The 25,784-nt window shown below is 36.0% G+C and overlaps 1 protein-coding gene across 2 annotated transcripts in view; it reads left to right on the forward strand.

Annotated features, from left to right (window-relative positions):
• ANGPT1 (angiopoietin 1) overlaps positions 1 to 19,177 on the forward strand; it is a 265,713-nt gene extending 246,536 nt beyond the window's left edge. For both annotated transcript variants that reach the window (XM_074316347.1, XM_019750655.2), the window contains exons 8-9: positions 4,546 to 4,676; positions 16,308 to 19,177. In XM_074316347.1, the coding sequence (XP_074172448.1) occupies positions 4,546 to 4,676; positions 16,308 to 16,468 (292 nt within the window). In that variant the 3' untranslated portion in view covers positions 16,469 to 19,177. The remainder of the gene's footprint in view (positions 1 to 4,545; positions 4,677 to 16,307) is intronic.
• The last annotated feature ends 6,607 nt before the right edge of the window (positions 19,178 to 25,784 follow it).

Raw genomic sequence — 25,784 nt, forward strand, 5'->3', positions numbered from 1 at the left:
ACTATTTTATGACTCTTCTTCACTTCTGCTTCTTGTTTCAAAGATCCCTAATTTGGGCAGGACCTTTTTTCTTCTTTTTAAAATTAATTTTAGTGGAAATGTTTACCTTAACCATCTTTTTATTTTGAATTTGTTCTCTGATATCACTTGGCTTTGCACACAATACAAATAAATCATTCAACAAAACACAAGAACTAATAGAAATTAAGACATATCCTTTCTTCCTTTATTCTATTTGTATAATACATCAAACATGTTTTCATATTCTAGAATATCCAAGAAAATGAGAACAGAAAAATGAATGGGAAAGAAGATCAAGAAGGATGTAGAAGTGTGTGTGTGTGTGTGTTTGAGTAGGATGGCAAGGAAGTGGGATCTTTACTTAGCTAAATGAGATGCAAAAGCTATCCCTCTGAAAATATGGGCCAGTTGTATTTTGATTATGAAGGGTTATCAATATTTGAGTTTGCCTTTAGTTGCTATCTTCAATTAATTACATTAATTACTTAGCACACTTATCATTCATTTATTCAGTAAACATTGAGCCCATCCTCTGTATCAGACATTGCTCTAGATTCTGCTGATTCAAAGATGAGTAAGACACAGTTTATGCCTCAAGAAGCTCACAGGTAATTATGGAGAAGACAAGTAAAACCACAACTAAAATACACATAATAAGTGTTATTATGAAGGTATTTATCTACCGTTCTTTTAGGTTTACTTGAAATTAATCTTAAAGGATGAATAAGATTTCAGCAGCTATTCAAAGCTAGAAAGGGCCTTCCAAGAAGAGGGGACAGCATGTGTCAATGGACAGGTGTACAGAGAAATGAGAGAGTGTGTTGCTTTGAGGGAACAAGTGAGTATTAAGTCTGGAACATGGTGTACGCATGCAGGAAATAACAGGACATAGGAGGTATGTTTCTGTGGGGGCAGGTGGGCGTATGTGCAAGAAGGTAGAGGAGGAATTGGTCTTCAAAATCTTTGTATACAACAATAAGAATATTAGAACTTTATCCTTCATCTGTTGGAAGAACATTGAGGGATTTTAACCAGAGTAGAGGAATGTTGAAATGCATGTTTTTGCAGGAGCTACATGGAGCATGGATTTTAGACAGAAAGAGAAGGAGTAAGACTCAAGGAGATGAGATCAGTTGTAAGAATTCTACAATAATACGGAGAAGAACGGCCAAGACTAGCAGACCTTCAAGTCTTGATTAAATTGATCTAGAAAAATACGTCTTTTTATTCACAGACCCTAACGTATATCATTGATGAGGTCCATAGAGGTGAAGGTCAGGAAAAACACACACACACACACACACACACACACACACACACACAACATTGTAGACTATTCTAACCCTAACATGTATACTTGCATACTTATTTAGAGATACATAAAAGCACGCTTCAACTTATGACAATTGATGATATAGTCATACGATAGCTTTTAAATGATGCTGGAAAAGAATATATAATGGCATGGGAAAATGGTCATAAAATTATAAATGAAAAGCATGTTCTAAAAAAACACAGGTATGATTTCATTTTCATTTGTATTTATACGTGAGGAGAAACTGATGTGAAGTGAACTAGCATGAGTGGTTACCTCTAGAGAGATGGAGCTGTGGGCAAACACTTAACACACATTGTTTGAAATGTTTGTAAGAATATGTTCTGATATTACATAAATAAATAATATTTTCTATTTGGAAGGGGGAAAGACAAGGAAAAGACTAAATGTATATGAACCTTAATGTCAAGAGTAGTTACATTCAGAGAGGAGATTAGATTTGGGTTAATTTTTGTTTTCTGCTTTTTGTTTTTCTCTACTTCCCCAATTTATAATTATGCATTTCTATTGCCTTGGTCACAGACAGGAAACATTGTAAATTATGAGGCTTAAACTATAAACCTTATATGAAAGGATAACAATATAAACTATCCCCAGCACATAGCAGTCACTTCGTAATATTAATTGAACACTTGTGTGGATTACCTGCAAAAGACACTGTAGAAAATCATTGTGTCTTGAAAAGTCTGTCCCTATTAGTGAGCCAAAGGCTACTGCAGGGGAAATGACTTACCTTGAAGAAGGAAAGTCATCAAAACCCATAAAGAAGCGAAGGAGCAGAGTTGGAATTAACATTGCTCATTTAGTACCTGAGGACTAAACGCACCGAGTCCCAGGGGTGCAGGAGATTTCAGGCTAACAGTCACAGCTACTTAACTTTGGAATCATTCATCTTCCTCTGACTGATTCTTTGTTCACCGGGTAGCAACTTTCTAACTATAATTTGGCTTTCTGTATGAAATTCTCTCTGAGGAGACCAGGAGACTGGGCCCCCACATGCTCTTATTTTGACTACAAACGGAGACCTGGCCAATGCCTCTCTTAGTTTTCAGTATGTGTCTGTCTCTGAGAGACTGAGAAAGGGATGAAATTAAAACTTCAGACGAGATCTGGAAGGTGGTGAATTCACCCCAGTAGCATGGCCGCACTCACATTCGTGACCCGTCACTCTACTGTGCTCTGGTGAAACCTACCTCCACTTAAGCTCCCTACAGTCTAAAATGTGAGTCTGCACTTAAAAAAAATCCCATAATTTTGCATCCTCAGTGAATTTTAACCTGCCGCTCAAAGTTCTAAAATATAAGAATGTATGTAATAATTCAGCATTTGAAGCTTCCGTCAGCGTATTATTAACTAAACTACAAGTTCTAATAATCATTGAAACCAAGAAAATTTGGCTAGGGTTTAATTATTGCATATTTTGCTCTCATTCAAAAAATCCCTGCAGAACGTTTTTTAAATGCTTTGGCACAAACGTACAATAGTGCTTATATTATTTGCTAAAAATAATATCAAATGTCACAAAATAATAATGGGACATATACTACTTAGGAACAAACATAAGTCAGTTTTATATATGTGTGTGTATATATACATGTGTGTATATATACCTATCTATATACATATATAGATACACACACACGGATATTCAAATATTAATCGGTCTTTATGTTTTCTGTGTAATAACAACGGGAAAAAATTTCCAAAGCTGGCCTAGGTCCTCACAGTGTCTCACTCATGCAGAGACATTGATTACTCATGAACCATACTGTGGGTGGGTAGGATTCATAAATATGACGCAGGCACAGAAGTGGTCACATACGTGGATTTGCAGAGAATATTGCTGGATGATTTTGATAAGGTTAGAGGAGCAGTGTTAGGTAGACTTAGGGAGAGAGGTAAAGTCTCAATAAGAGACGACCTTGGGTATTAAATTGGCACCACTGGCAGCCCATGCTCAGTTACTGTGGGTCTCGAGGAGCCACTGAAGGACCTGAGCAAGTTTGCATTTGTTCAAACTGCCCACCTGGATATGAAAGCAGTGTGTAGTATCAACAGGAATTGAGCAGACGTGAGACAGGGTACTACATTAGGTAACTACGGTGATTTGCACAATAGTTTTTGAAATCTAGACTAATATTCTTCAAACTGTTCTCCTGGGACAGTCTGCAAAGAGTAATCTGAGATGTTGCTTGAAAACACAAGTTCCTAGCCCTAGTGAAAAGGCCTTTTTCACAAATGATTTGCTATATATACAACTCTTGGAGAGCCCCTGATTTGGGTTAATGTAGATTTTATATAAGAAATGTTTCTAGACAGTAAGGTAAGTTAGTTGAAGAATGCCATAGTTGAGGCTAAACAATTGGGATTTGAACTTAATTGTAGGGTTACTGCTAGAATGCAAGCCCCTCGGGGCATGGTTTTTGTGTCTGTTTGCTGCTATATCTTAAGGGCTTAGAACAATTTCTGGAATGTAGTATGTGCTCAATAAACATTTGTCCAAGGAATGCATAATGATTAAGAGTTTGGATTTGATCAACACAGCCAAATTTCAGCTTACTTAGCCTCTCCGAGCCTTGCTATGCAAAATGGGAATGTTGATGCCTGTATCACAGATTTAATGTAAACATTAAATTAGCAACAGTTGCAAAGCAATTAGCAGAGTGCTTGGGACAGAGCAAGTCCTTGTAGTCAATGAGAATTGTTATTCTTAATGCTATTAATGATGTTTAGCATATGCAAGTATTCAAAATTAATACAGTGATATGTATAATGACACCCTTTAAGGCATTTTTTGTTTAGATATTAATGCATGTAATAATAAAATAAACCCATTTTCCTTTTTTCGATCCTGCATTATTCGAGAACCATATGAGTTTGAAAATGTACAGTGAAATGAACAGCAATCACACAAGCCGTTGGAGTCTTTGTGTAATTTGGAGTCTGTCCTCCCTCCCTCATTTCCTCCCTCCATTTACTTCCTTCCTTCCTCTTTCCATCCCTCTCCTCCCCATTTCCTTCCTTCCTCTTGGTTTCAGAGAGCTTAGGTTTTGTAGCAGTTTGTTGGAAGGGCTGAGTTCAAAGAAGGGAGAAAATAATGAAAAAGGCAAACACGTAACCAGTGCTCTGGGTTTTCTTATTCTGTTGAATGGCTTATCTTTCTTTTTTTTTTTTTTTTTTAACTTCAGGTTGTATTTGAAGGGTCACACTGGGACAGCAGGGAAACAGAGCAGCCTGATCTTACATGGTGCTGATTTCAGCACTAAAGATGCTGATAATGACAACTGTATGTGCAAATGCGCCCTCATGCTAACAGGAGGTAAGTCCCATGGGACCGTTCTCTAAGTTGTGTTTCATTGGTTTGGGGCTTGAGGTTTCTTATCTATGACAAAGGACTATGATCTTCTGGTTAAGAAACTGCAGAGAGAGTCCCTGGAGACCACTTGTTTCGTTTACTCATTTACCACGTGTTCTTCTGCAAGACATTGCTAGCATATTTAGATGTTTGCTTCCTCTCCCAGCATCTATGAGGCGGTGTGCTACGCTTGGTCCTGAACAAACTCTTTAGCTTCTTAAAGTCCCAGTTGCTCTCCCTTTCTAAATACTCATAATGATGCCCATGGTGGAATGAACAAAAATTTGAGAATTCAGGATACAGGGGAAAAAATGATACAAAATATTTTGGAACTGTGTAGTAGAGTACATTGACAGTTCTATTGAAATGGAATAAGAAGAAAGAGGTGTAGTTAGATCTAAAGTCATACAGTTCAGCCCAGCTATACCAGGGTTTTGCATTCTATGCTATTGATCTCTGTGAGACATTGAGCTGCTATAAAAGATACCATTATGTAATATTGTATCACTGAGTGAGAAAGTAAATCCTTTTTGCACCTTTTCAATATTTCTCCAGCATTCTGCTTTTGTAAAAGGGAAATTCCTAATGTGGTGCTAGCTAATCTGTAACATACATTTACTCAAAAATGACCCTTCTTAGTAAAGAAAGAGCGAAACCTTCATTCATAGGCTGAAGGCCTTGGTTAGGCAAAGGCACCTACCTAGAATTAAATAGAGTGATTTTCTTTTAGTTATATTGAGTTTTATATCTACCTTTTATTATAGCAAGTGCTACTGATGATCTCTTTAAAGGAATGATATAAACTTTGTGTTTTTAAATGTATTCATAATATTTGATATTTAACAAATCATTGATGTAAAGAAGATATTAGTTAAATATTAATAAAAGTTATAAATGGATATGGCAAAAACTGCAGAGTTGATACATGACTGAAGTTTGAGAAGCACTAAGCTAAACCCCAATGGCAAATGATGTAGCTCAAGAATGTTACGAGCTCTGGCAAAGTAAGAGTTGGCACCAAACAAAACCAAACAAAATTGTAAAGGAAACATTTTTTCCAGTGTTTCTCCTCACAATTTTAGTGTGGTTTCCTTGTCTTAATGGAACAGCTATCACGCCACCTTCAACTTTTCTGATCTCTCTCTTTGTTATTTTACAAATATAACATATTTTCATGCTAGTAAGGAAAAAACAAAAACTTTAAATCTGTTTCCTTCCCCAAACATGACATTGCTACCATTATTATTACATATTATTTTATTTGTTGTATTTCCTCCCCTGAACTCCAACCAACTCTGTGAGATAGCATATTAAGACAAGGAGGAAGAGAAACTCAACTTTCCACTTTGTACCTAGGTAAACAAAAGTGAGTTAATGTTCACCATTTTATCCTTCGCTTCCAGCACAATAGATTGTTGCACATAGAAACTCAACAATAAACAGGGTGCATGAATGAGTAACTATCTTGTAACCCTTGAAATCACTTTCAAGTTTTGAAGCCAATGAAATGAATCATTAGGTTGACATTTTTCTCATCAATTAACAGAGAGTAGAAGAGTATGAAGGGAAGTTTCTGGAGAAATCTTTCCACTCAGTCCTTCCATTACTACCACCACCGAATCACATTCCATTGACCCCCATCCACTCCACTTATATTAACATCTTTTTAAAATGAGACCAGTCCTAGTATTATTAATACCAACCTGTTATGAGTCTTTCTCTAGCAAATCCTTCCCCTTAAGCTTGAAATGTGCAATTTAGCATCACATTCAATCTCATCAAATAATTAAAAGTCCTCTATATGTAATCTTATAACCTCTCTCCCAAAACAGTTGTTGCAAATTTAGAATTTTTTTTTAAAAGGTTACCCACAGGTTAGATTTTCAACTTTTTCCCAGAAAGAAAATTTTTCTTTTCATTTCCCTCCTGATCCTGTAAATGGAATTGTCAGCAACTTTATACAAAGACAAAAGAACTTTAATTGTCCACTTCCCTGCCCACTTTAATACTGAAATACATTTTATTTTCTCCATGTCTAGTTTTACAGATTTTTTTCTTAACAAATAAATACAATATATGTAAGACCAACAGTAAAATCTTTTAAATGTTTTCTTAAAAAAGCATCCAATCTGTCCATACTCCCGTCATAATGAAAAAATAGAGCAAAGGAAAGAGAAGAAAGCATCTCCTAGTTGTCAAGGAGAAAACTTCATTGCCCAGATTCATGATTTTATTTCTCCTCCTAATGAATGCACTGTGTCATGTTCTTTCATCCATAATCATTCTTGGACCTAACTTCTTACCAATAAACGCATACGTTGAGGAGAGAAATTTTCCATTTATTGTTTGGTTTAGAATAGTTGAAGTAAATGTGTTTTTGTAGTAAGCATCATTACCCTATAAAATATCCTTCTGAAAGAATCCAGGTCTTGCAAAGTTATTCACTCTACAAAGCCAATATGTAGAATTTAGATCCCTAAGAACTGGAGAACATAAGGGTGAATGTCACTGACAGTCCAGGTCAATTGAGCATTGCCTGGAACTTATGTCCTCCTTAACTACTCCTCACCACCATACATCCTCTGTCCTTTTCTCCCTTAGAACCATTTTCTTCATCTAATGATTTTTCCCTTTTTTCTTTTTTTAAATTTGTATTTGAACTTGTTGCTTATTTAAAATAGTCTCTTTTATGCAGTGAGATGTCATACTCTTTAAACTAATAGTTTATAGTTCTATGTCATCATCAATGAAAGCTTTTCTATTTTGTTTATTTATATATTTTTCCATCATTTCTTCTAAAAGGAATTAAGGGTAAAATAAGATTTATTGCCCACTAACTATCCTCAATAGTTTTCTTCAAGTCCATGGAGGGAGTTTAGTTGGAGAACGTGGTATCATTGTTTGCCCTTATTAGCCAAAGACTGAACAAACAGGAGATGGGCTGAATTGAAAGCAAAAGCTATTTCAGCTAGACATATGGTAGAACATTTTGATCTTTCTTCTTTTCTAACATTCTAACTTCTTAATTTTCTATCAATTTAAGATTTTAATGAGTAACTACTAAGGGCCAACTACTATTAGAGAAATGCGCAAGACAGCATAGAGCTCACTTCTGCAGAGGGAGACCATCCACAGAAAAATACACATTAACTAACACAATTTAAACCATAACAAGTTTTAGGGACAAAATATAACATGTGATAGAGTTATGGGAGGAAGGGGGAAGCGACTTTGGATGGAGTGCCCAGGGATTGTGCATTACTAGTTATAGACATTTCACAAAGAGAATATACAGCTATTTATCTAAGTTTGCTTATGCTTGTTCCTGTAGTTGTGGCTCTAGATAAAATTGTCTCTTACATTCTCTTCTGATTCTGTGATTCTGTTATTCCATGCACTCATTGTGGTTGCAGTCGGGAAAAACAAGTAATATTATTTTCAATGTATGGGTTGTAATTCACAGTACATTGTTGAGTGGAAAGGAGGTGTAGTGGGCTGAGAAAGCACATTTGCGTCAATAGAAATAGATACCACAATATTTTATGCTTTTTTTCCCCCAAAGTCTATGTACTTATTTTCACCTTACCAGAAAGCCAGCAATTTTTCCATCCAATTTAAATATTGAATATTTTTTTTTTATGTTTCATTACACATTTCTTACAGGATCAGACCATATATTTCAAGGTCAAAGTTGCCACACATATTTTCTATGGAACTGACCCCTTAATTAATCATTAAATAGAGATGATTTGTCAGCACAGATCTATAAGCCAGAAATATCTGTGCTCTGTGATTCCATTAATGTCAGGAAAATTTGTAAGTTTTCTCCTGTTAGATTTCTCCCTGTATATAGCATGTTATGACAGATCTGCATATTTCAGTTGTAGGAGGGGGTACATTTAAGAGATTATTGTAAAAAATATTTTCTTAGTCTCTCAGGAGAGCTCCTATTGTGCCCTCCTGAGCCCAAAGAAAGGAATCTGTTTCATTATAAATATAATGTTTTATCTACTATTTAACGTTAAGAAAATGAAAATGTAATCTCATTCAACCCATGCCTTTTTATATGGATTTATTGTATATAAAAAAAAAAAGCAAAATAACCTCTGACTCCAAAATTTTGAAAATGAAAATCTTTTATAACCAGATTGTCATATGCATAGCAAACTTGCATTCAAAGAAAACATGGTTTTTGGTACTAAATTAGCATTCTTCAAAATAAGAATTTCTAGAAGTCTGTTAGAAACTACAATTACTAAAGGTTGCCAACAAAAACAAAACATGGTATTGTTTTAAATTCTTTCCCTTACCTTACTTTTCTTTCAACACAATTTCCATATTTAGTATACAATATAAAAGCTATGTCAAAATGTGACCTAACCTTCTGCAGAAAGAATCTGTTGTGGTAGAAACTTCAATCTCTTTTCCCACGCATAAACTATGTCAGCTGACAGACAAGACTTTGCTAAAGCTAACAAAGGATATCTCTTGGTTCAGTCTTAAAAGAGGGGATAAAGCCATACACATAAATTTCTTAGTACACCCTAGAATTTACCAGATGCTAGCAGCAGAGAGTTGATAAATGCTTGTCTTGACTGCTACATAATCTTGAAAAAGACAAAGAAAATGAAAGAAATCAGTAGCTTCTGGTTGAAGCGACAAGATCTTTGAGAAAATATAATCATCTTAGAGTTTTTAATAAGCCAGGAAGGATGTGCTAAGCATTGTCAGATAACTGGCATTCCCTAGGTTTTAAGGCAAAAATGTTGAAAGAAAAGATCCATATGGAAAATTTAAGATTGACCACAGAAATCTACATTGCATGAGTTTATTTCAAAGCAATTTCTTATTTAGTACATAATCTGTATGCCTATTCCACAAAAATGTACGTTTTTTGAAGGCAGGAACTTCATGCTCTCTACTACTGTATCCTCTGTGCCTAGCATAGTGCAAGGCACATAGTATGTGCTCAATAAGTATTGGTTAAATGAATGAATATGTTATCAACGAATCTGAACAGATACTGCAAAATCACAAATGATCCTGGTGAGAAGACATAAAAATAAGTCAACATGAGTATGAATGTGACTTTTGTGTGAAGTTACATTTAAAATGCATACATATAGACACACACACACACAGTGGGTGCCAACAAACGTATACACAGTTTAAGAAACTGTATTAAAATTGTAATATTCAATATATAACAATAACAAAAGATAAATACAAGTCACATTTGACTTCTGCAATTACAAGAGGTGCTCAAAGTGGTTACCATCAGCCTCCAGACACTTCTGACTACAGTGAATTATTACTTGAGCATAGATAACATTACTTAAAATGTGTATACATTTTTTGGCACCCCCAGTATGTATTTGCATGCACACACATGGAACAAGGGGATGAATATTAAAGATTGGGACTAAATTTTAAGAATAACTAAACCCCAGAAGACTAAACTCCAGTATTGGAAAAAAATTGACTATTAGGTTCCTGACTTTCAAATAAATTTGAACATTTCAAGTGCAAAATTTAGGATTTATATTCCTATTTTCTGGTGGAAATTATCACTTACTAGAAAAATAGCAAAGAATATCAGGAAATGTCTCTCAAAAGATAAGTTTGTAAAAGCTGAACCAGAACAGATAGGTCATAGAACCTGTTACCAAAAGGTTAATAGTTGACAGTGGATGAGAAATAATCAAACACTTAATTTTGTTTGTATTTTACTCCAATAATAATGTAGCAAATATTTCACTTGTAATGTCTAATAGGTATTTTTGCATCATCCTAAATGATTTATATTTAATAACTTATATGACGCTTCTAAAAGCCCTTTGAACTAGGGACCACAATAATGCTTTTGGCAAGAATCAAGATACAGAAAAGTTAAATAATTGGCCAAAAGTCACGGAATTAATATCAGAGGTAGGATTTGAACTCAACCTCCAGATAAGCCATCATCTCATCCGCTCTTTCTAGTGTCTCTGTTGAAAGGAATCGCATTGAAACACAAGAGTCTAGCTCTATTTTACTGTGTGCAGCACACTTTAATGAGGATTTCCTCACTTAAATATGGTTAAACGTGAAATGAATTCCAAGAGAGGGAAGAGACAGTAAGAGAATACCTAGAAATTTAAATGAATTCAAGATTACTGACCAGGGTAAACAACTTTTCATCTTTGGAACAAAAGAAGAGAAAGGGAAAAAAGCCAAGTCCTCGGCCTGAAGGGGATGTAGTAGGAGATGACAGAAGGAATGCAGACCTTGAGGAAGGTCCTCTGCTCCCGCACACGAAACGCACGCAGCTGCTCCTCGGGGCTGGTTATAGACAGGGCCAACTTTGTATATGTGAACTCAGCAAGTGGTTTTTCATGATGATCCGTTCCATTGATAACCATGGCACCGATCGGTTTGGTTCAGCTTCATCCTTAGCAATAAAAGAGGAAAATCTTATTTTCTGTGCGAGTTCTTTTGCATATTGCTGATTAGAATGCATGCATTCAAAATGAATGAAAGAAATCTATAAAAACAGATATATCTTTTTATTTTGCTGTACTTTTTACCTTCGAAAAGAAGTGTTGAGAGACATTTTGTTTAGGTCCAGAAGAATTTGAGAGTTAGGTTTCCTGACTTTTAAATAAATGTGAACTTCCTGAGTACAAAGTTTAGAATCAAATTCCTATTTTCTGGGCAAAGTTTCATTTATTGGTGATAAAATGTGAATTTTCTGCTTCAAAGATAAAAGACTTAAATGATTTTTAAAGGCCTGGGAAGCCCAGGATAGCGATTACAAAACTAAATTTTAATGAGTTAAGTGTAAATGAATTAGAAACATGCATCTCAGATTTCTTATTAAAACATACATAAGGTTACAGGTTATGAAGAAAAATTCTTGGCAAAGTACATCTCAGCAGTTGCCAATCTTTAAACATCTGAGACATTTTATCAGTTGTCCCAACAGCACATGGAAGCCTTTGCTTGCATCACTGAGTTCTTTTAAACTTGAAGTGCCTTTCCTAGATTCACTTGTTTAGCATATTGCTTATTTGTTATTCCTGGGCACATATAAAACAAAGGATAAAGTGAACATTTCCCCAGGATTGCAGAGGATATATAACTCAGCTGTTTGGTATCTTATCAGAAAGGAACTGCAAACCCAGGCATCCGCCTCTCCAATGTTCACAAAGAACACCTTTATTCCATGCAGATTTACGTGTGTACTGAGTATTGAGTACACATGATTATCTACAAATGCCAGGGAGTACATATGAGTGACCAGGAGTCTGCTATTCTTTTTTGCCTGTTTTCTATAAATATGCTTTAAAACTACAGCTTTCAAGATTTGTTGAAAAGACCTGGTCATGCTTCATTTTCTCAAAGAGAGGTAGAAAGTGGGAAAACTGAAATATTTGATACCAATAAATTTCTTGCTCGTTTATAGTACGTATGTCGGAGGAGACAGAATACTTGCTTTACACAGAAGTAACTATTTTTGCTACCATGAAGTTCGGGGTATTTTAGAAAAAGGACACGACAACTGAAAGTTGTAGAAACAATTGCCCTTTCATTTCATTTTCTGCCATCTTAATCCATCATCTTTGTTATCATCAATTGCTCTCTGGATAGTGTGCATGGCCCACTGGTCTTAACATAAAGAGATAATCGAACACCTTAAGCTGTTTGATTTCCTCATGAAATCAAAACAAATAATTGAAAACAAAACCTGTGTTAGATACTTAAATGCCATATCTTTACAATGCAAACATTGTACAACTAGATTCATTAGGGTATAAATTATTTTCCTATTTCACTAATGAACCCTATGTAGCAAATAAGGAAATATGTTGGGCCTGATGACCTGCTCTTCATTATTAAATCATTTTGATGCCCCACAAGATTTAATCCCTTTCATTTCTGTTCCACCTTCTGTCCCACTTCCTAGATAATTTACATGAAGCACTGCAATGGGATTTCACAGGCCCTAATAATGCATTATCTTATACCTGCAACTGTGCTCTGAAATGTGTCGATCAGACATTTATAATTCACACCTTATGAATGAAGAGCTAAGTGGCTGTGTGACCTTGGCTATCTGAGCATTGGTGTCTTTGTTATGGTATTTGCCACACCACATAAGGCTGTTTGGGAAATAAAATAAGAAAATGCATATAAATATTTTACCAGAATTCCCAACACATATTAACTATTCAAGACTATCAAATATTATTTATATTATTGCCTAAAATCTCTTGGATATTAGTTGATGAAATCTGCATCAAAGTCTGGGTCTTCTAATATCTGATCTGGTGCTCTCAGACTCCCCATTGCCTGCAAGAAAATTTCTAAAATTATAATAAAAACCTTCATGTTGTCACTACTGTTTATTTTCCTAGCTTTACAGTTTCCAGCTCCTTACCCACTGGCACTGTAGCCAACCCAAGATTTTAGCAGACACTCTTTCCTGCTCTCCCAGAGTATATACTATCTTTAGAATCTCTTTCTGTCCAAAGATATACCGTGCTTCAGGACCCAGCTCAGTTGGTAAACAAGTGGACCTTACAAACCCACAAACAGGACTTTCTGCTTCTAAGATTTTTTTCCACCTCTGTTTAATGGCTTTCCTCTCATTTCTAAAAATTTGTTATCTGTTTCCTACACAAACTATACTTAAAGTCAGGAGTTTTTTTTACTCAACTCTGACCCCTATATCGGCCCATTGGTTAATATTTGTTTAATTGATTATGGATGAATTGCCCTTCTTTATCATGCTGCCACATATGCTCAGGATGGCTTTGGCAGATCATACTTATAGAATGAGGGCTCTAAATCATATTTTATTAAACATTCAACCTGACAGATCTAGTTACCCTTGTTAAATGTTGGTTCCATTCCTAGACAATGTTTTACTTGTTCACCTGATGATGGATAAGTAGACTGAATAAACTATACATTTTTCCATAAACATTATTCAGCTTTCTACCACAACTGCCTACTTCTCCACCTTCATTCCTGCAAGTCTCCCCCTTTTTCACTATAACAGCTACATTGAGGTACTTAATCCCTAAATCCTCCAAGCTCTCTTTCTTCCTCTTGGTGTTGGAGGAAGACTCTGCTTAGAAGAGCCTTTCCCGGTCTTCACAAGGTTGCCTCCCTCTCATCCTTCAGGTCTCATGAAATATCAACTTCTTCCATGACTGAAAACTCTGTCATAGCTCCCTAATTCTTTTTTTTTCTTTTTGTTCATGACTTGTATTTTATTTCTTTGCTTACTTTTTGTCTGTTTCTCATGTTAGAAGTAAGTTCCATGAGAGCAGGGACCACACCTGTCTTCTGTAATAGTGCTTCACATTACATGTTGAATGAATAAATAACGAAAAGAAATGAATGCAATAAGTATGGATGTTATATATTGGAGTGTTTATCAAATATACCATTTTAGTAAACGAGACTACTTCAGACCATAGAGCCTTTATGAGGAGAAACAGTCAAAGTCAGTCGATCTCTCAAGAAGCCTGTACTCACACGCCAGTCATTTGTCAGCAAACTGTTAGGTGCAGCACGAAGTACGGGACATGGGACTGGCCAGCCAGTATATACCATGCCTTTCCATTGCTCGTAGGACAATGAACAGAAGACTCTGTGATTTGGTCTTTAGACCTTCTCAGCTTCAGCCCACTACGTATTTTTCTTGAAAACTCTGACCCAGCCATCAGGTCTGCTTTCAATGTCTCCAAAATGCCATTCTCCTACCACAAACATTACCCCACTTTACTAATTAGAAAAGATACACAGGGTCAATTTATGGGATTCTCTCATGTGCCCCTACTGTTTCTTAAGCTCAGAGTTTCCCAATCAATGTATTCTTCAGCACGTGCCCTTTATTGCCAGGCTACTGTTGCAACAGACCTCTCTGCCTTTCCACAATCTTCTGGAACTCTCATGATGTTCTATAAACCAAATAAAAGCACACACTTCTGCCCTAAGTACCCTGATGTAAGTTGAAGGGTCATTCTTTGATTTTTATTAGTTCTCAACGATAGAGTAACTGAATTTGCTTCAGAGACCATGGTGGATGTGTGGAAAACTGTGAAAGGCTCATTAACGTGATGGAAGAATGTGAAGAAAGCCATATAGTAAAGGAGGAGAAAGTGAAAGCACTGAAGCAATCAAGTTGGGTTTCATTTTCTCCTTTGAGAGTCTTCAGGGTAAATAAATTCCCTAATATTAGAATGTCTTTTGTAATATAAATAACATTTTTATTAGTGGTACTTAACAAAAAATTCAAGGGAATTAATTTTAAGAGAAAAAGGTGTACTTTTACAATTCCACCCTCCTCGCCAAACAAGAACCTTGTTGTCCCTTGTGTTTTGACTCCATTAACATCTGTGTTGTTTGCATACAGTTGGTAAAACAGCATCAAATACAGCCTCTTCCCAAATTCATGGACATAACCTTCCTGTTCCCCAGTATGAATTAGTAATTAATACAGATTGTTATGTCTCTAGTATGACTTTATAAACACAACCCAGCTGTATTCATCTTCCGAAGTTGAAAAATGAGAACTAGCTTTTCTCCATTTAATTTTTTCTAAAGTTTCTGCAGGATGACGCTCGTGTTACAGTTAAACATCAGCTGTACAGCTTTCTCTTTCTTTAGCTATTAGTCCCTTAGGTATAACTCTGCAATCAAAGGGAGGTCAACTGTATCCAAATAAAAATATGCCAGAACGTCTCTGGTATAAATTTCTCCCTGAAGATTTCAGTAGTGTTACTTAGGAGAGGAAGAGAAAAAACTATGTTTTATCTAAAAATCTAAGATCTTAATTCGTGTAAAAAAAGTAAAGTACTGAGTTATCCTTATAGAGAGCTGTGCAAGCATGGGATCCCCATGTTACTAATCAAGTGGTTCGTTTTTCTTCTCACTAAGACTTGAAAGAACTTGAATAATCACAGAAGAAAAGCACTGCTACATAGGAACTAAATGACTACTATTGATAAACACTTTTAATGTTGCTCCTAAAGAGAGGGCATAGTAATTCAAGTTCAATTTGAGCATCACAATCATTGTCCAGTATCCAATTAATTTCAGAAGCAGCTGAGGGTCAGTTCTTGGCAAAATTATGAAGTAAATAGAAAAGCATCTCTTTCTCTCTGTTTAGATGTCGGTGTCTCCACTTCTGAATTTCTTCAGTAATAATTAATTGTTCTAGTCCCAATAGTAGGCTTAAGGTGGAATGCCTCCGAAGGGTTTCTGCATTCACTTGTCCTACACAGAAATCCAGGCCTGACTTAAATCATATCTTGAAGCCTAGAAGCTTCCTCTCCTTACAGGGGGAAACATGTCCTGAATGGAGTGACACTGAAACTTGATTTCAATGAGAGCATTCCTCTCCCTAATTGTTCTTGTAAGGCCTAAATCAGATGTTGTTTAAAAGAATTCCACTACCAAGAAGATAACGATTGAATGTCTCCTATTTGCAAATGAACATAACACGTATGAATAAATTTTCTCTCAGTTAATGCCATTGATTTCCAAATGTTCAATTTATTTGTAATTGTTTCTTCTTTCTTTCATTATTAACTAATTCTTCAGGCTGGTGGTTTGATGCTTGTGGTCCATCCAATCTAAACGGAATGTTCTATACAGCGGGGCAAAACCTCGGAAAACTGAATGGGATAAAGTGGCATTACTTTAAAGGGCCCAGTTACTCCTTACATTCCACAACTATGATGATTCGACCTTTGGAATTTTGAAGGTACAGTGTCAGAAGCAATTGTAAAAACAAAAAAGAAATCTGGAGATGCTACCAGATGAGAAACTGCTTGAAAACTTCTGAAGCAAAACAATATTTTCTCCCTTCCAGCAAAAAGTGGCAGTTACGTGAAATCACCAAGGTTCTGGACTGTGGATTTGGAGCCTTTTGAGTTCACAAAAGTCTCTGCTTGGGGTTACCATACTCATGCGGCTTGACTATAGAGGCCGCCACTTACTATCAGGCTTTAAAAAGGGAAGAAACTGCTCAGTTGGCTGCGCTTCAAACTACTACTGGATCTTATTTTGGAACTATGGTAGCCAGATGATAAATATGGTTTATTTTATGTAAAACAGAAGAAGAGGAAGAAAATGAACAACAACAAAAAGAATATACACGAAGAATAGAAACAGGCCTGCCATAATCCTTTCAAAGAGATGTATCACGCCAGTGAAATGGTGTTATTTCTATGCAAACCTACTAATAATAAGTTTATACTGTTGCACAATTTTAATAAAAGTTCAGGAAGAACAGCATTGCCCTTTGAGTTGGTTAAATGTTAATGGATTTCAGAAACCTAACTCCTAAATCATGCCTACCTAGTTGATTTCAGGTAACCCATCTTCAAAAGTAAATTCCATTTTGTTAAACCATAATGAATTGTAGTGCACAAAGGATAACAGTGTGAGGTACAAACATGCTCTATCAGTCTTTGATATTTTGATACAGTTCTGAGAAAAAGTGGACATAATCACGTATGAACATATAAGGTGAAAAATTATCCCTCCCTGCTACAGTTTTCATTTACTTTAAAAACTGACTGACTGATATATAAATATATTTATAGCCTAAGTAAAGTTCAAAGAATGTGAAATATATCATCAAGCTCTTAAAATAATATACATGCATTTAATATTTCCTTTGATATTACACATGAAAGCAGTTTTTTAGAGTGTATTAAGTTGAAGTAAAACCAAATAAACTGGAAAAGTTTATTTTACAGTATTTTTTTTGCATGTGTACACGTAACTGTAGCTTCATTATTTTAAAAATGATCTTCAATTCTTCACCCTATTATTTCATGCTAATTTAATTTTTGCTAATTAACTGAAACATGCCTTTCAGATTTACCCTGTTCCAGTTTCTATAAAAGATACACTTTGAAGTCTATGAGAATTAACAGAAGAATTATAAATATCATTGTACATAGCATGTTTATATCCACGGTAAACCTAATAGCTGTTTAATCTGGAATATGCAACATCGTCTTTAATTGATGCACATAAACCCATTTTCCCAAGAAATCTATACTACTTCATGAAATACATTACTTTTTCATATTTTTCTCCCTCAGACTCTGTTTTCTTAACCAGTTTCTGATTTTTAAAAATTATGTCAGTTAGGAAAATTGGCAAAACTCTGTATTATACATAAGTGAAACACACATACACAAAATTAATTATAGTCACCTGAATAAGAAAATTCTGACTGCTAGATGCTGTTAATCTCTTAATGAAAATTTGCCTGTGGGATAATCTATTTTAGGTGAATTTGAGGAACGTACATTTTTGTGGCAATTTGAAGTTACTACAATATTTTATCAAGAAATGCTTTCTGATTCTGAATATTCAAGGTTACAATAGTGAACGTTTTTTTTTTTTATCAAAACATGAGTTATTATGACAGAAGAAAATTGAAATACATATTGTGTGTCATCCTCTTAGAAAAATAAAAGTTTTTTTCAAGGCAACAATACCAATTTCAGACCTGGTGACTTGATCTATTACGCCTTCATTGCCTTCCTCCATGTGAGAGACTAGAGCTATTCACATTTTTAAGAAAATATTTTTTAAAGTTTACCATCAAGTCTTTATATTTTGCATCTATATACAACCTCATTTTGCCTTACATGTGATATCTGCAGGCATTACACAGTGTTTCTATTCTTGGTGACTCCTTGATTGTACTGTTTAGCCTCTCCCTCTAAAAACCTTGATTGTTTTCATTTAAGTGAATGAAAGTGAGTGTTTTGTTCGTTTTCTACAGATTTTTTTTTACCAGTCTTTTGATAAAAATATTATTTCCTAACTCCTATTAGAAAAATAAAATGAAATAATAAAAAAAATAGCATGATATTTACTGTTTTGTTATCTGGGTTTGAAAAATGAAATATTGTTTCCAATTATTTATAATAAAGCAGTATAAAATGTTTTATGACTCCATTATGTGCATTGTGTAATGCCTACATGTTTGTGGCCATTTAACATGTATATCTTTTGCATTTAATTATTTCAAGATAAGGTAATTAGGTATTAGGATTTTGTCTTTAAATTTTTATTTCAATAAAATTCATGTGGTTTCTATGCAAATTTCTTCACATCGATCACAGCTTTATTTGATTTATAAAATTGAAAATGTATTTTTGCAACCTTATATCATTTTAAATGCGTGTTTTACAATTAAAGATCTATGGAAGTATGGAATCACTGAAAAAAAAAACAAAAAAAAAAAAACCTAAATGCACTAAAGCCTCAATCTTTGAAAAACTTTCAGTCTGGGATGTGATAAGAAAACTTAGCTCCATTACATAGAATTGTTGATCAAGCAATGGGTCTGAGTCCCACATCTCTGCTGTATGATTGCTATCTCCTGCCAATTGTTGGATGCTGTGTTATCATATGATAATTGACAATAAAGTCTAGGAACTCTGTATGTGGAATAATAGGGTGTGTGTTGTACACCTGAGTTTGGTATCAAAGGTAAAGAGCTTAAAGAAGATGCTACTCACCTGTCATGTCTCCCATCCTATTAGCAGTCTTTCTAGTTCTGTCCTTCCAAGGATGTTTCTTACCTTTCTCCTTAAATTTCCTCCCATTTCCAACACATTGATTTGAACCTTCATTAACTTCCACCTGCATGACTGGGAAAAATTCTCTTTCTCCTGTTACTCTCTGCTCCTATTCGCCCACATCCACACTAGCTTATTCTTAAAGCCAGACTTCTGAAGATGTTTCTCCCTGCTCAAAAACCCTTCAGTGCTTCCTCACTACCGCCTCAGTTTGAAATAAACATGTCAGGCTAACCCCATTCTGTATTGCCATGTAGTTCCATTGCACCTACTCAGTATATCAATCAAAATAAAGAAGCTTCTGTGCTAGACTGCTTTCAAAAACCACCCCATCGTTCCCTCTCTCTGTGTATACCCTTGCAGTGTGACTGCAACTCACCCCTTAAAGGGCTGGAGCCTATTTCCCCAGCCCCTGAGGGGCTGGCTTGAGACTTGCTCTTGCCAACAGAATGCAGAAAAGTGCCTATGTGTCACTTCTGAGCCTAGGTTTCAAGAGCCATTCAGCTCCACCCTAGGAGAAGTGCCAGGAGAAAAAGCCCAAAGTAGCCTAATGGAGGATTAGAGACCATAGGAAGCAAGACAGAGTTTACCAGCTTAGACCACCCCAGTCCAGCTAACCCCCAGTTGACCCAGCGGATGACCCCAGATACCTGAGTGATCTCAGCTGAGATCAACTGAGCCTGGCTTAGGTCAATAGTACTGCCCAGCTAATATGCATAATCATGAGAAACAATAGGGGCTGTTATTTTAAGCTACTATATTTGGGGGTGTTTTGTCAAACATCATTATTTTAGTAATAGCTAAATTTAATAGCTGATACAGAATGATACCGCCCCTCCCTCCCACACACAAGATTCGTATGCATCCTAGGGTTTCAGAACCACTCCTCAAAAGGAGGCTCATCTCCTTCAGAATGGCCAAGGTTCTAACAATTCTCTGTAGGGCATCAAAATACTACCTGCTTCATGACAATGGTTCTGGTGTCCTCTATGAATTGTCACCTTCCATTCATATGCTCTTAACACATTTTCTTTGAGCTTTGTCTTATATTCTCTACTGTTTTGTGAGAGGGTATTTCTTATTCATCTTTTAATACTCCAAAGTACCTAGTAGATCCTTTTTATTTGTCGAATGGAATTGAATTGCTCTGAAAGATTGAGGAATCCCATATATATATATATTCCAGTATTCATAGATTTGACCACTATCTTAAAGCATTTATTTTTAGACTTTAAAATTAGCCCAGTCTCCTCCAGAAAAAAAAAGGATGTACAAATTTACAACTTTAGTCATCTCAGAAATCTACTTCTTTACCAACTTTTCTGGAACATACATATTGAGTAGATTGAGGGAGGTTAATGCTTCTTTCATTTTTAAAATAATGTCAATATGTGAAATGTGCTATTGAATAGTACTTAGTCATTTTATTACACATTTATTGTTATTTTTAATATAATACAATGATTTTGCATCTATATACACATATATACATATATGTACATATATATACATATATATACACTTAGGTACCTCATTTCCAGTTTTAGGATTTAAGGTTCAGTTGAAGCCGTCTTTTAGTTGATTTTGCTCTTTTAATAAAAGTACTTTTTTTTAACTCAAGGTCAACAATTTCTCATGTATTCTCTGATCATTACTTCATTGATTGCTTACTTTTATAAGCCATTGAGGTTAAGATAGTGAACAAAGTAAGAGGATTCCTAGGAAATATTGATATTAAACAAGTCATTACATCTCTTGCATTCTTTTAAGAAAGAAAGCAATAGACTCATCCCAAATGACAGGTAATGGTTAAGGTTTACTAACTCCCAGGAAAAACAGTCTCAATCTTTGGATATATTGACTCATCAAAATGGGAAAGGATATTTTATTTTGTTTTGGAGGAGAGGAGAATGACTTCTGATATCATCCTTTCCAGGCGATCGCCTACTCCCTCCACTCAAAAGACCAGTCTACCTCCTGCCCATTCATCCACTCCATCCTGGCTCTCAGGGGGAGCTGATGTTCATGCTATGGTTGTTGGAGCTAGGAGGGTACCACTATTAGCTGGCTCTGCCATAGACCTGGGACTACCTAAGCTTCTCCTATATAAATTATTGTTTTTTAATATTCATCAGCTTCCTAGGTATACTGTAAGGAACCAAAATCCACTAAAAAAAAAAAAAGTACTACACCACAGTAAGTTAAAAATGGATTTAAAATAAAATATTATAAACAAGGAATATTTATTTGTGTGCACTTTAATACAATGTCTGAACACCAACACAGTGAAATAAAAGGTTAGAGAAGGCAATCCTTAAGGTTCTAAACTAACTTGAATATTTCTATTGGAAGAAAGATACAATCATAATAGTCCTAATGAGATGCTGGATGGTAGTTACACAAGCTCTTCCTTTGAGAAATTATTTTATAGCTTTAATTTAATGACAGAATGTGAGTTATATTTAACAAATGTACTGAATAATTACTGGCATCCAGATGAAACATTAGGAAGGTCCTAGGGATACAGATGATTAAGGTATAAAGAAATTCAGTTAGGGAGAAAACAAATAAGTAGACATTAATGAGCAGCTCAAAAAAGTTTTAATTAATAGAGTTATTATATTTAAGGTGCAGCAAGAATACTGAGACAAGAGTGATTAAATCCACTAAAGGTTAGGTTGTATACAGTTGTAAATAATAATAATAATAATAATAATAATGTGTGTAAAAAGTGAGGAATAATACTCAATGCATAGTAAATTTTATATGTACACATTTTTAAAATTCAAAGAAACATATAGGTCTCCCTCAATTTACACCATTCATTTCATAGAAGATGGTATCTGAGCATTCTTTTTCAAGTTTATTGGTAGTTTACAGAGAGACAGAGGAGGAACTGCAAAGGTATAAAAATGTCAGAGGGAATGGAGTTATGGGGACCCCCACGTCGTTCACTATGAATGGACCGTAAAGTTTATTTGAGGGAGGGGCAGCAGGAGATGAGGCTGGAGATACGAAGGCCTTTAAGTCATGTTCTTAAACCTTAGGCTTCATTTTCTTGTCAACGGGAGATAATAAAGGATGGTGCACACCTTAGAAAGACTATACTTGCTGCAGTTAGTAGATGCCTTGGAAGAGGGTAAGGCTGGAGAAGTTAGGAGCAGTGAGGATGCAATTAATAAGCCCACTAGGATGAGAGCCTGATCTGTGCAGCAGTGACAGTAGCAATGGACTGGAGAAGTCGGATTTTGAGAACTATTAAGGAAACAGAATCTAAAGCTCTAAATGATTGGGTGGGAGGTGGGGATGAGATCAAGATATTTCCCTGCTTTTGTCTCAGTTAATTAGCTAAGAGGTGGTGCAAATGTCCAAAATAGGGAACACAGGTTTCAAGAAGTGGCTAATGAGTTAGGTTTTACTTGTTGAGTCTGAGAGGCTAGTGATTCAAGTTTAGTAATTGGATATACAAGTCTGAGCTACAGCAAGACTGAAGTGAAAGATTTTGGAGTCTACTATATCTAGGCAGACCTTAAAATTACTGGATGAGATTATTTCAAGACAATATATAGTGCCATAGATCTCTGTGAAAAACTTGATGAAACATAAACGTTTTAAGGAGCAGGTAAACAAGGAGAATTCGAAAAGGAGATGAAAAATCAAAGTGGGAATTGCGTCATAGTAGATTGCATCAAGAGTTAGGGACCCCGGAACTCACCACAAAGGGCGGGAGGCATTAGGATTGCAAAGTGGCACTTAAGGATGACTTGGTGATTTTTATGAGGCAGCTTTAGAGGTGTAGAGGTTAGAATCCAGATAAGAGAGTTCTGAATAAATGGGAGGTAAGGACATGGAGAGAATGAGACCTTTATTATTTAGAATGACTTCTTGAACAATGTCATAGTCTGGGAACTGGTTAGAAATGCAGAATCTCAGTGCTTGCTGCAGAATATTGAATTAGAATCTTCATTTTTAACAAGATCGTCAAGTGACTCTTATGGACCTTAAAGTTGAGAAGCTTTGGTTTAAGATTATACTTTCAAGAATATGACTGAGAATGGAAGGAGATCAGGAGGGGACTAGCGGGATAGGGCCAAGGGTAGGATGGTTTTCAGGATAGGAGGTGTGTGGATGTGTGTGCAGACTAAGGGAAATGAGCCTTTAGAAGATCTGAGGTTGAAAGGAGGAACAGAAAGGTCATTGATGAAGCAAGTATTTTGAGGCAGCTGAGGACATGGGATTAGAGCGGAGGGAGTGAGGAGGAGGCTTCGTTTGAATAGGAGAAACATCTATTCCTCTAAGAAAAGAGACTGGGAGGGAATGAAATGCCATAGGAGGAACAGCCACCTAATGGCCTCTTTTATAGAGGAAATGGAAGGGAAGGAGACTTTATGAGACTGTAGGCAGTTTAATTAAACAGTGTTTAAAAATAGATTCTGAGTAGCCATGGAAGGTAAAGGGAGAACTACATTGACCAGAGGAGTTCCAACTTTACCAAGTGCTATTAAACATTTAATTAAGGTTGGAAATCATGACTGTGAACAAGACTAACCCACGTTTTCCAGTGATTTTCATATGTGTGAAAATAATGGTCAGTATCATTTAGCAGCTTCACTCTGTCACACCTGGGTCACTTTACAACATCTAGTGCCTACTTCTGTGTGCAACATTTGTGTCTGTGAATGTCCTCACCAGAAAAGAATTGCCACCTCTTTGAAGTCCATCCGAATTCTCCTAAACTCCATTAATCAACCTTCTTCTGTGCCCTCGGAGCATTTCACTTTTACTTACATTACAGGATTCTCACAGTATGACTTGCATTCTCGTCAACTGTTAACATACTTGTCCCCTCTCCAGATAATGAGCATTTGGGGCAGGAATCACATTTAATTAGTTTTGTGTTACTGAACCTAATATCATGCCTGTAACATTCTTGAATCTCAATTAAGTGTCAGGTGATTTGTTCTGTCTTTTTCTGTCCCAGACTATAAACTCCTTGAGTTCTTATTCTGTGTCTTGTTTTACTTTGTATTTCCAAGACCCGGCATAGTACTATGACAGCTTAGCTTAGGTGGTAAGTAAAGTCTGGTTGGTTAGGTGGGCAGTTGGATGGATGGGTACAGGACACTTGAATGAAAACAGGAGGAACTCAAAATGATCTACCAAATCATTTTTCCCCCTGAGAGTTTACATTTTAAGAAAAATGCCTTCCTGCTTTTAACAAAAAGATTATAGAGACCCATTTTTTTTTTAAACATCAAAGAGCTCATGTAAAAAGAACATCAGATTATTTATATACTAATGAGAAACATGTGGGTTACATTTCTTTAAAATTAAAGATTTTTTTGTTTAAAGTATAAGGAAAAACTAGAAACAAGCACTAGACCCTAGCATAACAAAACTATTTGATAATATTTGAGCTATGTCCAAATATTAATATGATTAACACAGTGAGTCTAGTGCTCAGAGAACAGCATTACTGACTTGAACCCAGCCCAGGAGGGGAGACCCAAAGGGCAGGATGACAGCATTTCTTGGGGCCATGCAGCAAGGAAAGGGAGACATAGGAATTTCCATTATTGTACAAAAAGACAATAGCCTCCACTGTAGTCTCTCTTGCACTATTAGGTTCTGATATTGTTGCTTTGGGGCTACTGTAGGTTAAAAGTGGGAATGAGCCACTTAAAAAGGGTGCCTGATGTATAGACAGGAATCAGTAAAAGTTTGTTGCTTGACTGTCTCTGAGCCGCAAGATGCCAAGACGTCTCATAGCAGACGCTGTTGGCACCCCTTGGCAGTTATCTCTACATAGGAGAGTCTGTTGACTGGGAAAACCTGTGATGCTTTAGCAAGAGGAGTTTGTTGGACTGTTTCTGGCCAGGAGAGCATGCCCAGCACTTGCATGAGGTGAGCTAAAAATGCTGGATCGTTGGTGTCTCAGAAAATGGTCTTTAACAGATAACAGATATAGACACATACCTCAGCTTCTTTTCCCCTTCATTGAGGTAACTCTGGGGTGTATCCTACACTGTCTTTCAGATTTCCCAGCGGAAATGAGCTCCAGTCGCTCACATTGGTAGCAAGCTTGATAGCATACTATTTGTTGTCTTTCTGTCTCTCACGTCTTATCGCCAACCCTTTACCAGTGTTTCTTGGAAAACCCTCCCAAATACACTGCTTGCCTTTAAATCCTTTTCGCATGCTCTACTTCCGGTAGAACCCAAATCAAGAGAAGTCTACTTGTGTTGAGGTACATTCTTGAGAAACAGAGATGCCTCCAGTAAGATAAAAGCCAGCTGAATAAGAACAGTCACAGAGGAGCCTCTGTGAGGACAGGTGGAACTGGTGGTCTCTCAAAGAAATCACCTAAATGCTGGGAATTATATTTTAGTTAACATTGTGCCTCCCTTTACGAAGTTTTGTTAAATGTGCCAGGCCAGTGGTTACCAGAGGGTAAATGGGGTGGGGGGGG

The sequence above is a fragment of the Rhinolophus sinicus genome, linkage group LG12, assembly GCF_036562045.2.
Source record: "Rhinolophus sinicus isolate RSC01 linkage group LG12, ASM3656204v1, whole genome shotgun sequence".
NCBI classification, from domain to species: domain Eukaryota; kingdom Metazoa; phylum Chordata; class Mammalia; order Chiroptera; family Rhinolophidae; genus Rhinolophus; species Rhinolophus sinicus.